At 46.3% G+C, this 16,943-nt stretch overlaps 1 protein-coding gene across 1 annotated transcript in view; it reads left to right on the top strand.

The window, feature by feature from the left end:
- LOC126272678 (zinc transporter ZIP3-like) overlaps window positions 1–16,943 on the top strand; it is a 462,003-nt gene that overhangs the window by 70,511 nt on the left and 374,549 nt on the right. The window contains exon 2 of the mRNA XM_049975696.1: window positions 3,645–4,075. Coding sequence (XP_049831653.1) covers window positions 3,645–4,075 — 431 coding nt within the window. The remainder of the gene's footprint in view (window positions 1–3,644; window positions 4,076–16,943) is intronic.

Raw genomic sequence — 16,943 nt, 5'->3', positions numbered from 1 at the left:
GCGTTTTTGTTTTGCATCTTGGTTTCTCGGTTATGGGTTTATTTGCGATTTTCATTTTTTATTTGTAGTTCACTATTGCTATTTGAGTTAACGTATTGTTATTTTGTCATTTGGAGACGGTAAGTGGATCTGTGAACTATAGAAAAAGAGTGCCAAGGGGAGAATTCGAAACATTTCTGACATATCCTTCTGCTTGAACTCAGTAGAGGGGTGACAACGGCAGACGCATCCAGAAACATTTGCGTCGTGTACGGGGATAAACACACTGCACAGAGAGCGACGAGAAAATAGTTGTCTCGTTTTGAGAAATATCGTTTTGACATTAGTGACTCTCCACGTTCAGGAAGACCTGCACGGTTTGATGAAGATTCTTTAAAGGCACAGTGGCCCTCACCATTGTATTCGAGAACAGGCAAATTTGATGAACTGTGGTATTTGCACGCAGTGGGGACGACTCAGAAATCGGGTGTATGCGTACCGCATGCTCTAGAAGCCAAAGTTACAAAAATCAGCGGATGGCCATATGTACGTCTGTGCCTGTTCGTCATCAAAATGGTTCAAATGGTTCTGAGCACTATGGGGCTTAAAATCTGAGGTCATCAGTCCCCTAGAACTCTGAACTACTTAAACCTAACTAACCTAAGGGCATCACACACATCCATGCACGAGGCAAGATTCGAACCTACGACCGTAGTGGTCGCGCGGTTCCAGACTTAAGCGCCTAGAACCGCTCGGCCACTCCGACCGGCCACTCGTCATCAGTTCGCTCCCGAACAACACCAACCTTTCCTATCCTGCATCGTTAATGGCGACGATAAATGGACTTGGGGTTGCGTCTTTGATACATAAGCAAAACGTCTTCGGTCCCGGGTTCGAATCCCAACGCTTTTTAAACTTTAATTAATAATCAGCATTGGCGGCCGAAGACTTACGGCATAAGAAGCCACCCTCATTCTGCCAACGGCCTTGTCAAAGAGAGCGCAGGAGCGGACAGAGGTTCAGGGCACTCTCTTGTCCTAGGGGTGGGAAACTGCCCTCGAAGGCGGAAGAATCAACAAAGATCAACGGCATGAGGATGCAGAAGATAATGGAAACCACTGCATTAGAGACATGTAATGTGTATCCACACGACATGTGGTCTATAATTGTAGAAGTGTCATCATGATCTCTCCATCACCAAAAGATTCAGGAATAGTCCCCCATTCGGATCTCCAGGAGGGGACTGCTAAGGGGGAGGTTAGCACGAGAAAAAGATTGAATAATCAACGAAATAATACGAATCGAGGCGTGGAATACCAGAAGCTTGAATACGGTAGCGAAACTAGAAAATGTGAAAAGGGAAATGCAAAGGCTCAATCTAGATATAATGGGGCTCAGCGAAGTGAAGTGGAAAGAAGACAAGGATTTCTGGCCAGATGATTATAGCGTAATATCAACAGCAGCAGAAACTGGTGTAACGGTAGTAGGATTCAATAGGAAGATAGGACACAGAGTGTGTTACTGTGAACAGTTCAGTGATAGGGTTATTCTTATCAGAATAAACAGCAAACCAACACCAACAACGATAGTTCAGGTATACATGCCAACGTCGCAAGCTGAAGATGAAGAGATACAGAACGTGTATGAGGATATTGAAAGGGTAATACAGTGTGTAAAGGGAAATGAAAATCTAATACTCACGGGGGACTGGAATGCAGTTGTAGGGGTAAGGGGTAGATGAAAAGGTTACAGGAGAATATGGGCTTTGGACGAGGAATGAGAGAAGAAAAAGATTAATTGAGTTGCGTAATAAGCTTCAGCTAGTAATAGCGAATTCTCTGTTCAGGAATCAAAAGAGGAGGATGCATACTTAGAAAAGGGCCGGGTGCTACAGGAAGATTTCAGTTAGATTACATCATGCTCATACAGAGATTCCGAAATCATATACTGGATTGTAAGGCATACCAGGAGCAGATATAGACTCAGCTCACAACATAGTAGTGATGAAGAGTAGACTGAAGATTAATCAAGAAGAATCAACACGCAAAGAAGTAGGATATGGATGTTTAAGATATTAGTGAGGAATAATCAGTGTGCAAAGAAATACCAAGGAATTACAAGATACGCTTGAAGTTCGCTAAGGCTTTGGATACACCAATAAGGAATAGCTCAGTAGGCAGTACAGTTGAAGAGGAATGGTGATCTCTAAACGGGCGATAACAGAAGCTGGGAAGGAAAACATAGGTACAAAGAAGGTAACTGTGAAGAAACCATGGGCAACAAAAGAAATACTTGAATTGATCGATGAAAGGAGGAAGAACAAAAATGTTCCGGGAGACGCAGGAATACAGAAATACAAGTGACTGAGGAATGAAATAAACAGGAAGTGCAGGGAAGCTAAGACGAAATGACTGCATGAAAAATGTGAAGAAATCGAAAAAGAAATGATTGTCAGTAGGACTGACAGAGCATAGAGGAAAGTCAAAACAACCTGGAGTGAAATGAAAAGCAAGGGTGATAACATTAAGAGTGCAACAGGAATTCCACTGTTAAATGCAGAGAGCAAATAGGTGAAAGGAATGCACTGAAAGCCTCTATGAGGGGGAAGAATTGTCTGATGTAATAGAAGAAGAAACAGGAGGCGATTTAGACGAGACAGATGCTCCAGTACTAGAATGAGAAGTTAACAGAGCTTTGGAGGAGTTAGGATCAAATAAAGCAATAGGGACAGATAACCCCCTTTCAGAATTTCTAAAATCATGGGGGAAGTGGCAGCAAAAGGACTATTCATGACGGGCGATATACCATCTGACTTTTGGAGAAACATCATCCACACAATTTCGAAGACTGCAAGAGCTGAGAAGTGAGAGAATTACCGCACAATCAGCTTAAAAGCTCCTGCATCCAAGTTGCTGACCAGAATAATATACAGAAGAACGTAAAAAAATTGAGGATGCGCTAGATGACGATCAGTTTGGCTTTTAGGACAGGTAAAGGCACGAGAGAGGCAATTCTGACGTTGCGGTTAGACCACACGAGGGTGTGGACCATTTTCCGAGCCGACATAAATATGTCGGTTATGGCCTATGACCAGTGAGAAAATGGATCAGTCCTCGGCTAGGTTCGGTCTGTGTGGCTGATCCCGGCGGAGGTTCGAGTGCTCACTCGGGTATGGGTGTGTGTGTTTGCCCTTAGGAATAATTTAGGTTAAGTAGTGTGTAAGCTTTGGGACTGATGACCTTAGCAGTTAAGTCCCACAAGATTTCACACACATCTGAACATTTTTCGGGTTGGTTCAAAGTATCTCATGCCTAGCCGTTCCCTGACGTTAGGAAGAAGTTCGAATGTTCTACGCCCTGTTTCTTCTGCTTCCCATAATTCTTGCCACAATTGCTCGTTTCTTCTCCGTATCTCTCCCTTATCCTCAACCCCAGCGCCTAATATCTCTTCTACCTTCGTAGTATTCCCTTTTTTAGCCCAGAACCACGCAGCCTGTTCTCGAATTTTGATGTCCAGGGGCAGAGCCCCATTATGACTAATAGGAGTCCCCCTGAGGATGTTCTGTAGGCCCCCACAGATCTATGAACTTATGCAACACCCATAAAGATAAAAAAATATGGTAAAACAAATTAAATAAGTTAACAGCGTGTGCGATGACTGTGCAGGGTGCTTGGCGGAGCTGCTGCTGGGCGCGGGCCTGCTGGCGATGTACGTGCTGGAGGAGGTGTGGCACAGCCGCCCCCAGCCGCCTCCGGCCGAGCTACCACCGCCGCCACCGCTACAGCTGCCGGCGCTGACCGCCGCGCAGCAGAAGGCGGCCGCCCCCGCGCTCGCCGCCGCCCCCGCCTGCCCCTGGCCGCCAGCCAGCCGCATCGCCCCCGCAGACTCCACGCAGCACCTGCTGGCCGCGAACGGCCCCGACGGCGGCGGCGGCGGCGACGCGGGCTGCACGTGGGCTCTGATCCTGGCGCTGGGCGTGCACTCGCTGCTGGAGGGCGTGGCGCTGGGCCTGCAGGCGACGGCGCGCGACGCCTGGCTGCTGCTGGCCGCGCTGTCCGTGCACGCCGTGCCGCTGCTGCTCTGCGTCGGCGCCAAGGTCAGCCGCGCTCCGCCCTGCCCCGTCCTGCTAGCACGAGCGACTTTCCTGTCCAAACTGACTACTCTAAGAGCGAGCGCCTTTCGTGTCTTTGTGTAAATCAGCAACCAATCAAAAATCGAATGCGTCTCTAATGTCAAGGATCTATAGAGTGTGCCGGGTGTGGAATTCTGAACTTCCGAGTATGCTGCACACTGTGCATGCACAGAATCGGGGGCTCACGGCAGCGTCCACTAATACAGGGAATTAACATATATACAGGGTGGTCCATTGATCGTGTCCAGGCCAAATGTCTCACGAAATAAGCATCAAACAAAAAAACTACAAAGAACTAAACTCGTCTATCTTGAAGGGGGAAACCAGATGGCGCTATGGTTGGCCCACTAGATGGCGCTGCCATAGGTCAAACGGATATCAGCTGCGTTTTTTAAAATAACAACCCCAATTTCTTATTACATATTCGTGTAGCACGTAAAGAAATATGGATGTTTTAGTTGGACCACTTTTTTCGCTTTGTGATAGTTAGCGCTGCAATAGTCACAAACGTATAAGTACGTGGAATCAAAACATTCCGCCAGTGCGAAAGATATTTGCTTCGTGATACATTACCCGTCTTAAAGTGGATCGTTTTCCAATTGCGGAAAAGGTCGATATCGCGTTGATGTGTGGCTATTGTGATCAAAATGCCTAACGGTCGTGTGCTGTGTATGCTGCTCGGTATCCTGGACGATGTCATCGAAGTGTCCAAACCGTTCGCCGAATAGTTACGTTATTTAAGGAAACAGTAAGTGTTCAGCCACATGTGAAACGTCAACCACGACCTGCAACAAAAGCTGATGCCTAAGTAGGTCTCTTAGCTGTTGTCGCAGCTAATCCGCATATCAGTAGCACATAAATTGCGCGAGAATCGTGATGACTGGGTGTTCTGTGATGTCCACATCACATGGAACATTAGTTAGGTTTAAGTAGTTCTAAGTTCTAGGGACTGATGACCATAGATGTTAAGTCTCATAGTGCTCAGAGCCATTTCAACCATTTTTTCGAGAGAATCTAGAATCTCAGAAATGGCTGTGTTGAGAATGCTACATCAACATCGATTGCACCCGTACCATATTTCTATGCACCAGGAATTGCATGGCGACCATTTTGAACGTCGTGTACAGTTCTGCCACTGGGCACAAGACAAATTACGGGACGATGACACATTTTTTGCACGCGTTCTATAGCGACGAAGCTTCATTCACCAACAGCGCTAACGTAAACCGGCATAATATGCACTACTGGGCAACGGAAAATCCACGATGGCTGCGACAAGTGGAACATCAGCTACCTTGGCGGGTTAATGTATGGTGTAGCATTACGGGAGGAAGGATAATTGGCCCCCATTTTATTGAAGGCAATCTAAATGGTGCAATGTATGGTGATTTCCTTCGTAATGTTCTACCGATGTTACTACAAGATGTTTCACTGCATGACAGAATGGCGATCTACTTCCAACATGATGGATGTCCGGCACATAGCTCGCGTGCGTTTGAAGCGGTATTGAATAGCATATTTCATGACAGCTGGATTGGTAGTCGAAGCACCATACCATGATCCGCAAGTTCACCGGATCTGACGTCCCCGGATTTCTTTCTGTGGGGAAAGTTGAAGGATATTTGCTATCGTGATCCACCGAAAACGCCTGACAACATGCACCAGTGCATTGTCAATGCATGTGCGAACATTATGGAAGGCGAACTACAGTACTCACTGTTGAGGGGAATGTCGTTACACGTATTGCCAAATGCATTGAGGCTGACGGACATCATTTTGAGCATTTGTTGCATTAATGTGGTATTTACAGGTCATCAGGATGTAACAGCATGCGTTCTCAGAAATGATAAGGTCACAAAGGTACATGTATCAGATTGGAACAACCGAAATAAAATGTTCAAACGTACCTACGTATTTATTTTAATTTAAGAAACCTACCTCTTCGTCTAAAATTGTGAGCCATATGTCTGTGACTATTACACCGCCATCTATCACAAAGCGAAAAAAGTGGTCCAACTAAAACATTCATATTTCTTTACGTACTACATGAATTTGTTCCTATTAAAAAAAAAAACAGTTGATACCCGTTTGACCTATGTCAGCGCCATCTAACGGGCCAACTATAGCGCCATCTGGTTTTCCCGTTCAAGCTAGACAAGTTTCGCTGTTGTTAGTTTTTTGTTTGACGCTTATTTCGTGAGATATTTGGCCCGGTCACGATCAATGGACCACCCTGTATATAACCTCCTCTTATATAAATAGATTCTGCGCTTTTGTGCCTTCTTAATCTTCATTCTGTTGCTTGTTTTATTTTCGTGACTCATTGAAAAATTACACAAGCTCCATGTATTTTATGAATTTTATCCATAGTTGATGCTGTCGAACTCCCTGACTGTTCCTTTATGGGGTTGTAGAAAAATATCCGCTACCAGTCACAATAAAAGGTTGTTTATTCGTCACACGACTAGTTTCGGGCTTGCGCCCATCTTCAGGTGTTTATACATTCGTTTACATGTTTGTACTGTTGGAGATCAAAAAAGTAATATGGAGCTGTACCTGACATATGGACGTGAAAATGACCATAAGTGTGTAACTAAGTGGCAAAATTATCATCACAGCATAACTGTAATAATGATGCTTCATCTTTTTTGGTGGTGGTGGTTAGTGTTTAAAGTCGTGTCGACAACGAGGTCATTAGAGACGGAGCGCAAGTTCGGTGTAGGGAAGGATTGGGAAGAAAATCGGCCGTGCCCTTTCAAAGGAACCATCCCGGCATTTGCCTGAAACGATTTAGGGAAATCACGAAAAACCTAAATCAGGATGGCCGGAGACGGGATTGAACCGTCGTCCTCCCGAATGCGAGTCCAGTGTGCTAACCACTGCGCCACCTCGCTCGGTCATCTTTTTTGATCTCCAACAGTACAAACATGTAAACGAATGTATAAACACCTGAAGATGGGCGCAAACCTGAAACCAGTGGTGTGACGAATAAACAACCTTTTATTGTGACTGGTAGCGGATATTTTTCTACAACTCCGTGTATTTTTCCTACTAGAGCTCTCCTGCAGAAGAGACGAAATATCTGAAAGCAAAAAACCGTCTACACTCTACAGAAGAGAAGCCTACGCTATATGTATATAAAAATGTAAACAGGTAAACGTGTTTTACTCAAAATTGTTTGATGAGCAGCAGTCTGCGGTTGCTGACGATGCTGTGATCTAGGTCAACGTGTCGCTATTGAGTGACTGTAGGAAGATACAAGACAACTTACACAAAATTTCTAGTTCGTGTCATCATCGACAGCTAGCTCTAAATGTGGAAAAATGTAAGTTAATGCGGATGGGTACGAAGGAGAAACCTGTAATGTTCCGGTACAGAATTAGCACTGCCGTGCTTGACACAGTAAAGCACTCCGTCTTCAGGCCACAAGTCACCCATCGGGACCATCTGACCGCCGTGTCACCCTCACTGAGGATGCGGATAGGAGGGGCGTGTGGTCCGCACGCCGCTCTTCCGGTCGTTATGATAGCTTTCTTCGACCGGAGCTGCTACTATTTGCTCAAGTAGCTCCTCAGTTGGCATCACGAGGCTGAGTGCACCCCGTAAAACGGCAACAGCTCAGGGCCACCCGGATGGTCACCAATCCAAGTGCCGACCAGTCCCGACAGCACTTAACTTCGGTGATCAGACAGGAACCGGTGTATCCACTGCGGCAAGACCGTTGCCACAGCCTGACACAGTGAAGTCGTTTAAATATGTGGGCGTAGCGTTGCAAAGCTATATGAAGTGGAACGAACATGTGAGAACTGTGGTAGGAAAGACGAATGGTTGACTTCAGTTAATTGGGATAATTTTAGGAAGATGCGATTCAAGTGTAAAGAAGAACGCGTATTGGACACTGGCGCGACCTATTCTTAAGTGCTGCCCGAGTGTTTCGTATCAGTACCAGGTTGGATTGAAGAAGACATCAAACCAATTGAAAGACGGGCTGCTTCATTTGTTACCGGTAGATTCGAACGACACGTGTTTTACTGAGATGCTTCGGGAACTCATATGGGGAACTCCTGGAGGTAAGGTGACTATCGAGAAAATTTAGAGAACCGGCATTTTAAGCTGACTGCCGAACGATCCTGCTGCACCGACATACATTGGGCGTAAGGACCGGGAAGATAAGAGAAATTTGGACTTTTACGTAGCTAATAGACAGTCTTTTTCCCTCGCTCGGGGGAATGACTAGTAGCATTACATGGTACACTCACCCACGCACAGCATGGTGGCTTGTGGACTATCTATGTAGACAAAGAAAATTACTTCAATACTGAAAAAGTCACAATTATTTGACTACAAAAATAATTTTCGGTGCTATTTGGCACTTAACAAGAAAAGAAGTTACAAACCATAAATCGAAATGGGCCTATTAAGGGCGTTATAGGTAATGATGTGTTTTCAAGAACCTATTTTCGCGAACGAATAAAGATATATGTTTTAAACTGTTTGGATGACACTCTTCATATTCTTGCAGTTTTTGGAGTGGTGGTAGTGGTAAGTACCTATGAGACCAAACTGCTCAGGTCATCCGTCCCTAGGCTTACACACTACTTGATGTAACTACAGCTGATCACGCTAAGCACAACATATATACCCATACCCGAGAGAGGACTCGAACCTACGACGGGGGGGAGCGGCGCGAACCGTGGCAAGGCGCCTCGGACAAAGCTGCTAACCTACGCGATAGTTTTTGGAGAGTAACGTGTTTACCGCACAACGTTTTAAAAGAATGTTCACTATGAATTCTGATTTGTCACTAACAAGTTCCCTTATTATAACGGTCCATACATTTTGCACTAGGAGTACATTTCGATTTTATTGTAAAAATGGCAGTCCCTCATAACGTTACTTTCACCGTTCAGATGTCAAACTCCAGCGCAGACAGCTCTCACACACACACGCAATTTTGCACTGACGAATAAACGAAACTGACCCATCAAAGCAGACGAGTACTCAATTAAGACAAGAAAGTTGATCGTGTAAAAGGGGCTTAAAGCTCCAAAACTGCCAAGGCGGCGGCGAGCCGGTCGAGTGTTACCACTTTCGCACAAGTCGGTATTTGATTCCTGATTCTGTTTGGAATCTTCCCTTATAACAAAAGTTTATTCCTAGGGACTTCGCTAGGCTTTCGCCTTGGTAGCTGCGCAGTTAGCACGGCGTATTGCTAAGCCAGGGGGCCCGGGCTCGATTCCCAGCCGGCACGGAGATTTTTCTCTTCTCAGGAACTAGGTGTTGTGTTGTCCTTCCTTTCGTATCATTATGATTGATATTTCACAGTTAGGCTTTCTGAATGGACGCGGATCGGAAGCTAATAAATTAAAAGAAAAAAAAACTGCCAAAGACGTAGCTATAAGGTTTGTTGCAAATGGCAGCGTAACCCATTACGTTTTTTATTACGCTTTTTATTCATATACTTACACATACAGGAAAACAGCATGATCGATTCATAAGAGAACTTCTGGGGAATGGAATTATAGTATGAGAAGTGTAGACTGGCTTCACCGCAGGCCAACCCTGCGTGTAGAATATACACTCCTGGAAATTGAAATAAGAACACCGTGAATTCATTGTCCCAGGAAGGGGAAACTTTATTGACACATTCCTGGGGTCAGATACATCACATGATCACACTGACAGAACCACAGGCACATAGACACAGGCAACAGAGCATGCACAATGTCGGCACTAGTACACTGTATATCCACCTTTCACAACAATGCAGGCTGCTATTCTCCCATGGAGACGATCGTAGAGATGCTGGATGTAGTCCTGTGGAACGGCTTGCCATGCCATTTCCACCTGGCGCCTCAATGGACCAGCGTTCGTACTGGACGTGCAGACCGCGTGAGACGACGCTTCATCCAGTCCCAAACATGCTTAATGGGGGACAGATCCGGAGATCTTACTGGCCAGGGTAGTTGACTTACACCTTCTAGAGCACGTTGGATGCACGGGATACATGCGGACGTGCATTGTCCTGTTGGAACAGCAAGTTCCCTTGCCGGTCTAGGAATGGTAGAACGATGGGTTCGATGACGGTTTGGATGTACCGTGCACTATTCAGTGTCCCCTCGACGATCACCAGAGGTGTACGGCCAGTGTAGGAGATCGCTCCCCACACCATGATGCCGGGTGTTGGCCCTGTGTGTCTCGGTCGTATGCAGTCCTTATTGTGGCGCTCACCTGCACGGCGCCAAACACGCATACGACCATCATTGGCACCAAGGCAGAAGTCACTCTCATCGCTGATGACGACACGTCTCCATTCGTCCCTCCATTCACGCCTGTCGCGACACCACTGGAGGCGGACTGCACGATGTTGGGGCGTGAGCGTAAGACGGCCTAACGGTGTGCGGGACCGTAGCCCAGCTTCATGGAGACGGTTGCGAATGGTCCTCGCCGATACCCCAGGAGCAACAGTGTCCCTAATTTGCTGCGAAGTGGCGGTGCGGTCCCCTACGGCACTGCGTAGGATCCTACGGTCTTGGCGTGCATCCGTGCGTCGCTCCGGTCCGGTCCCAGGTCAACGGGCACGTGCACCTTCCCCCGACCACTGGCGACAACATCGATGTACTGTGGAGACCTCACGCCCCACGTGTTGAGCAATTCGGCGGTACGTCCACCCGGCCTCCCGCATGCCCACTATACGCCCTCGCTCAAAGTCCGTCAACTGCACATACGGTTCACGTCCACGCTGTCTCGGCATGCTACCAGTGTTAAAGACTGCGATGGAGCTCCGTATGCCACGGCAAACTGGCTGACACTGACGGCGGCGGTGCACAAATGCTGCGCAGATAGCGCCATTCGACGGCCAACACCGCGGTTCCTGGTGTGTCCGCTGTGCCGTGCGTGTGATCATTGCTTGTACAGCCCTCTCGCAGTGTCCGGAGCAAGTATGGTGGGTCTGACACACCGGTGTCAATGTGTTCTTTTTTCCATTTCCAGGAGTGTATCTGTCTAGAGGGTACTTCGCAATTCATGTGACACACTTCTAGAGATTTTAGAGGGGACTTTGTAGATCAAGTTTTAAGTAAGAACCCATGCCCGTGACCGCCATCCAAGGACAGTAAAGAGCGTCAAAGTTAGAGGCGCCGACGCCTCTAAATACATATGTATGTACTGGATGATTCCGTGATGATATTTGACTTTCAAGGATTGTGGGAAAGGATAAATATATCTATTTCAGGTAAGGGTCACTGTTGCGGCAACGAACCAGTAGAAAGCTGTAAGCGAAAACCGTTCTGGTACCTGTGACAGTGGGATACAATTACCAGCACTGTTGCTGCTAAGATTGCAGGGTAGAAAACTTTAAGAGGTGGTAGTATGGAACAGAACAAGAAAAATGTCTAGTAGACATCGGATCTACAGTGCATACATGACGAGGTACGAGCACGTGTTCATCTCCGCTACTGTGAAACACATATTATGTATGGAACAAATGGTCATAGATCTTAAGGTAAGCATTTTAGAGCATTTCTTCTCGGTCTGATCCATACTACCACCACTGAAAGATGTATAGCCTACAGACTTAGCAACAACAGTACCAGTACGGTATTCCTTTGGCAGACGTATTTGAACGGCTATCGCTCATAACTTTCTACTAGTTGTTATACGGAACAGGGACCCTTACCTCGAATTTATATATTTATCCTTCTCCACCATCACTGAAAGTCTGTGTTACCGTCACGAAATCACCTTGTATAGACACATACATTTACAGGCGCCAGCGCCTATAACTCTGACGTTCTGTGGCGTCACTGCATAACGTTTTCGCACATGGATTCCCATGTAAAACTTGATCTACTAAGTCCCCTCTACAACCTCCACAAGTGTGTAACATGAACTGTGAAACTCTGTTTCTATACACTGCCGGAAAAAATTAGCACATCTGGGAAAACGACGCAGATTTTGATCCGATGACGGCCTGCATCACCAGGGGGATAGTAAATGTAGTGATAGTGTCTTTAACGGGGTTCACCAACAGATAGCGTGGTGGGACAGCTGCCAGAGAGCCATCTTTGCCTACCCTTTAATAGGGAATTCTCACGACCAGAAGGCCCATTGTAGTGCAAACGTGTGTAGCAAGCAGGCAGCCGATCCACAGAGAAGCACCCGTGCTTCCTACAGCCAACTGGGCGAGCTCGAAAGGGGTCACAGGCTGGCCTTCCGGAAGGCGGGTTGGTCGTTCCGGAGAATGCAATGATTCTGGTACCAGTGGTCACGTGAACGTCCTCGACCCGTAGACGAGGTTCTGGACGTCCACGCAGTACAGACTCCCGCCCGGATAGTCGTATCATAAAGGCAGCAGTGTCAGATCGTACAGCTACCACAGCACAGATAAGACGGCTTGCGAGTCCGGACGCGTCAACACGAACCGTTGCGAACCGATCATTAGCAGTGGGATATGGCCACGAACAACTCCAGCTCGTCTTCCACATACGCCACAGCATCGACACACACCGCTCTACTGGTGCCGTCAGAGGATCACTTGCGAGATGGAGTGGGGCGTCGTCGTCCTCAGCGACGAAATCAGATTCTGCCTGCACGCAAGTGACTGTCGTTTGCGTTTACGACTTAGACCTGGTGAGCGCATTCGACCAAGTAAGCTACAACTCTCGTTTATCTTTGGTGTTCCTGTAAGGGACGCTAACCAGCGCTCAGTGCGTCAGACTGTTGTTACACCCGTTCTTATGCCATTCTCGCTACTGGAAGATGTCTTCTTGTTCCAGCAGGATAATGCTTCCAGAATGAGATTTTCACTCTGCAGCGGAGTGTTCGCTGATATGAAACTTCCCGGCAGGTTAAAACTATGTGCTGGACCGAGACTCGAACTCGGGACCTTCGCCTTTCGCGGGCAACTACTCTACCACCTGAGCTGCCCAAGCGCGACTCACGCCCCGTCCTCACAGCTTTACTTCCGTCAGTACCACGTCTCCTACTTTCCAAACTTCAGAGAAGGATGGGGCGTGAGTCGTGCTTGGGTAGCTCAGGTGGTAGAGCACTTTCCCGCGAAAGGCAAAGGTCCTGAGTTCGAGCCACGGTCCGGCACACAGTTTTAATCTGCCAGGAAGTGTCATATCAGCGCACACTCAACTGCAGAGTGAAAATCTCATTCTGGAAACATCCCCAGGCTGTGGCTAAGCCATTTCTCCCCAATATCCTTTCCTTCAGGAGTGCTAGTTCTGCAAGGTTCGCAGGAGAGCTTCTGTAAAGTTTGGAAGGTAGGAGACGGCTACTGGCAGAAGTAAAGCTGTGAGTACCGGGCGTGAGCCGTGATTGGGTAGTTCAGATGGTAGAGCACTTGCCCGCGAAAGGCAAAGGTCCTGAGTTCGAGTCTCGGTCCGGCACACAGTTTTAATCTGGCAGGAAGTTTCAGGATAATGCTTGCCTACACACTCAACGGGCTCTACAAGACGTGCTGAAAGTTCCCTGACCGGCATGATCTCCGGACCTGGCTGCAAACGAGCACGTGTGGATAATGATGGGACGAGAAGAGACTCGTGCAACTCGTCAGTTAACATCTCTTACAGAACTAAGAGAACAGATCGAGAAGGCGTGGCTTATCATATCCTTTGACAGTATTCGCCATCTGAAGGTCGACTGGATGCAAGAGTCAGTGCCTGCATTACGCCCGTGGAGGGTACGTCACGTAGTAATATGGGTGTTTCAACATGAGACGGTGCTTGGTACCTCAGAACTACCTGTGCTAGTGATCTGTAAATGTAACCATTTCATTTACTCCATACGCACAGCTGCAGTAATGAATGTTGAATGAACTGGAAACTTCTAAAAGGCTGTTCCAATTTCTTTTTCCAGCAGTGTATATAAGAAGAGTGTCCTTTTTTTTTTTTTGCAATTCATACTGAAACTTCTTTATTTACATGCGTGAGTCTGTACTAAAATTGATGAATGACTGAGACCCACAATATCCTAGCACAATGGAATCTTACTACTCAAAAAAATGATGACCCAACTTCAAATATTTAATTCAAAAGAATGGCCCTGACTAAAAAGGAATCCCAGCAATAACTTAAAAATTTCATTAAGCACTTACCTCACAAAAATCTTCATTACGCGAATTACTGCAACATAGGAAGCGTCAGTACTGTCAGCTAAATAAAAGGTTCTAACTACTAAACCCACTAACTATTAATAGGCATGTGGTTAGCAAAGCAAAGATTTTGTTGCAAATCAAATAGCGTATTTTTTGACATAAGAATGTGACAACCAGTTGAGACATGGATATAAATCGTCATTGACATCTAATACGAAGGTATATAATCATGAATAATATTCAGTCTCCAAGTCGCTACGCTAACACTTCAGACCTCTACCCTCCATCAATGCTAGCTTATCACATCTAACATCCATCACTGCTGGCTGTTCACCTCCAACTGCCCACCAATACTTTCATCACTGCTGGCGACTAACTTCCAACTGCCCAACACTACTGGCGGTTAACTGCCAACAACGAGACCAAGCAGCCACAGAGTCTCTTACAAAGAAAGCGCCGTCAGAGATCCAATGCAAAGCGCTACCCAGCGCTGCCAACACAGAAGCAGCCCACTTACAATACAAATCTACACTTTAATTTAGATCTTTAAGAAACTTTGCGCACTTCAACTTCAAGACAAAAGAACGGCCAGTGTGCAAATAAGATTTCGTAATCTGATTTGAAACATATATTTATGTAACATATGAAGGGGAAAGGTTGTTATAAAAAATCTCTGAAAGTTCTTGGCCGATTTACTTCAAGTTTCTACACGATCCTGTAATGAACATTTGAACGGACATAGGATATATACCGGGTGGTTATAATTAAGCTTCCCCTATTTAACACGTTGTAACACGGAAACTAATTACCGTACGAGTACCAAACTTTGTAGCATTAATGTACAGAGTACGGGATGCATGAGTTCCTTGTGTGGCAGCACAAAGCGTCAAATTTCAACTATAGCCACCATGTGCCGTGATCAGTCGTCGTGATTCATCTTCTTACACACCGGAGCAGGGGATTGTTGGTGAAGCTCTGTTATCGAAACAGTAATGCTGCTCCTGCAATTCGAGAATACCGCCGGGTGAAAGGATAACGGAAGAGTCCTCTTTCTCCGCCTGCTGTGTGGAGCATGATGAAGAAGTTCGAATGAACTGAAGAACTAGGCGTCGCTGCGGGAAGAGGCCAACGACCGTTTGCACCACAGGTGGTTGATGTAATCGCTGTTGCTATGGCAGACAACGCACAATTTCCAAACGTCAGGCTGTGCGCGTACTGTTTTCATAACAGTTGTTGCACAACATGTCGTCCACTGTACAGAAAGTGCTTCTAACGATTCTCAAATGGTATCCGTACAAGATCCATATTGTACAGGAGCTTTCACTAGAGGACGCACAACGATGTGTTGACTTCACTCGGCACCTTCTCGCAAGGATTGGAGATGTCCAGGACCATCCTATGAACAAACGTAGCTCATTTTCCTTTGACGGGTGAGGTGAACACAAAGAATTGTCGAGTCCCGTCACTGTGTATGAAGTTCCTCTGTATGGTGAACGTGTCACCAAATGGAAGTTGCTTCACCGCTACGTTCACCATTGGGCCATTTCTTTTTTGAACAGGTTGGCGTTCAAGGGCCAAAGAGTGCAGTGTGACTGGCCAGCGTTACAGCGATATGCTTCGCCAGCATGTCATACCCGCCCTGCTGGAGGGAGACGCATTGAACTCGACAGTTTTCATGTAAGAAGGGCCCCACCTGACATCTCTTCTCCGAAACACATTTGGAAACGATCGAATTATCAGCCAATCATTTCCAAATGCTTTACCGGCAGGATCACCTAATCTCACTTCCTGTGATTTCTGGTTGTGCGGCTACCTGAAAGACCACCAGCGGAACGTTCACAAAAATGCTGATCTGAGGCGGAGCATATCAAGAGACGTAGTCAGCATACCTACGGACATGCTTCGTTCCGCTGTGCAGAATGCAATTCTGCGCTTTCAAACTCTTCTGGACACTGATGGGCGTCATACTGAGTCCCTTTTGTAGCAATAACGGTACGGGTATGTAATGGTATGATGCACCGTAGCAGCACATTAAAAATGTTTCAGTTGAACTGATTCTTCATTATTTCTCTTCCCCACGTCGTTGACATTAATGCTAACAAGTTTAGTACTCGTGCAGTAATAAGTATCCGCATTATAATGTATTAAATAGGGAAGTTTAATTATAACCGCATGGTACATATAAAACAGAAACGTTGTTACCAATCATGTCGAAATGTACTTGACCGATTTACTTTAATATTGTTGGCCGATTTACTCCAGATTTCTACATACAGATAAACAATGAAGAAAATCCAAGAAAATTTAAATACCTAAAAACTAAATATATCATGGTAAATTGATTGTAATTCCTGTCGCGGGAGTAAGTTACACTGGCAATACCCGTCTTGGAAATAGTACCGTCATACGTCCCTAGATCGCGGATGCTCAAGAATTTGATTGCAAGCTGTTAGTTATTTATTAGTTGTCATTGTTACATATGCACCGAAACATGCCTGGCTATGAAGAACCTATAGCCGAAGGTAATCGGGGCCACCATTGCAACGAGGTATGCTGCAGATGAAGACATATTGATTCCTGACATTCCACTGATACCCAGTGACACGCCCTTCGATATAAAGTGATTGCATTCTACGTCACCATCTGTGATTGTCCTACCCAACTTATATCTCGGCCTCACCCTTGACCGTCACGTCACCTGAACTCTCCATCTCCTTACCACCCAATGCA

Source organism: Schistocerca gregaria, chromosome 5 (genome assembly GCF_023897955.1).
Source record: "Schistocerca gregaria isolate iqSchGreg1 chromosome 5, iqSchGreg1.2, whole genome shotgun sequence".
In the NCBI taxonomy this organism is placed as follows: Eukaryota; Metazoa; Arthropoda; class Insecta; order Orthoptera; family Acrididae; genus Schistocerca; species Schistocerca gregaria.
The sequence above is the reverse complement of the archived record's forward strand: the minus strand, read 5'-3'. Positions and strand labels throughout refer to the sequence as shown.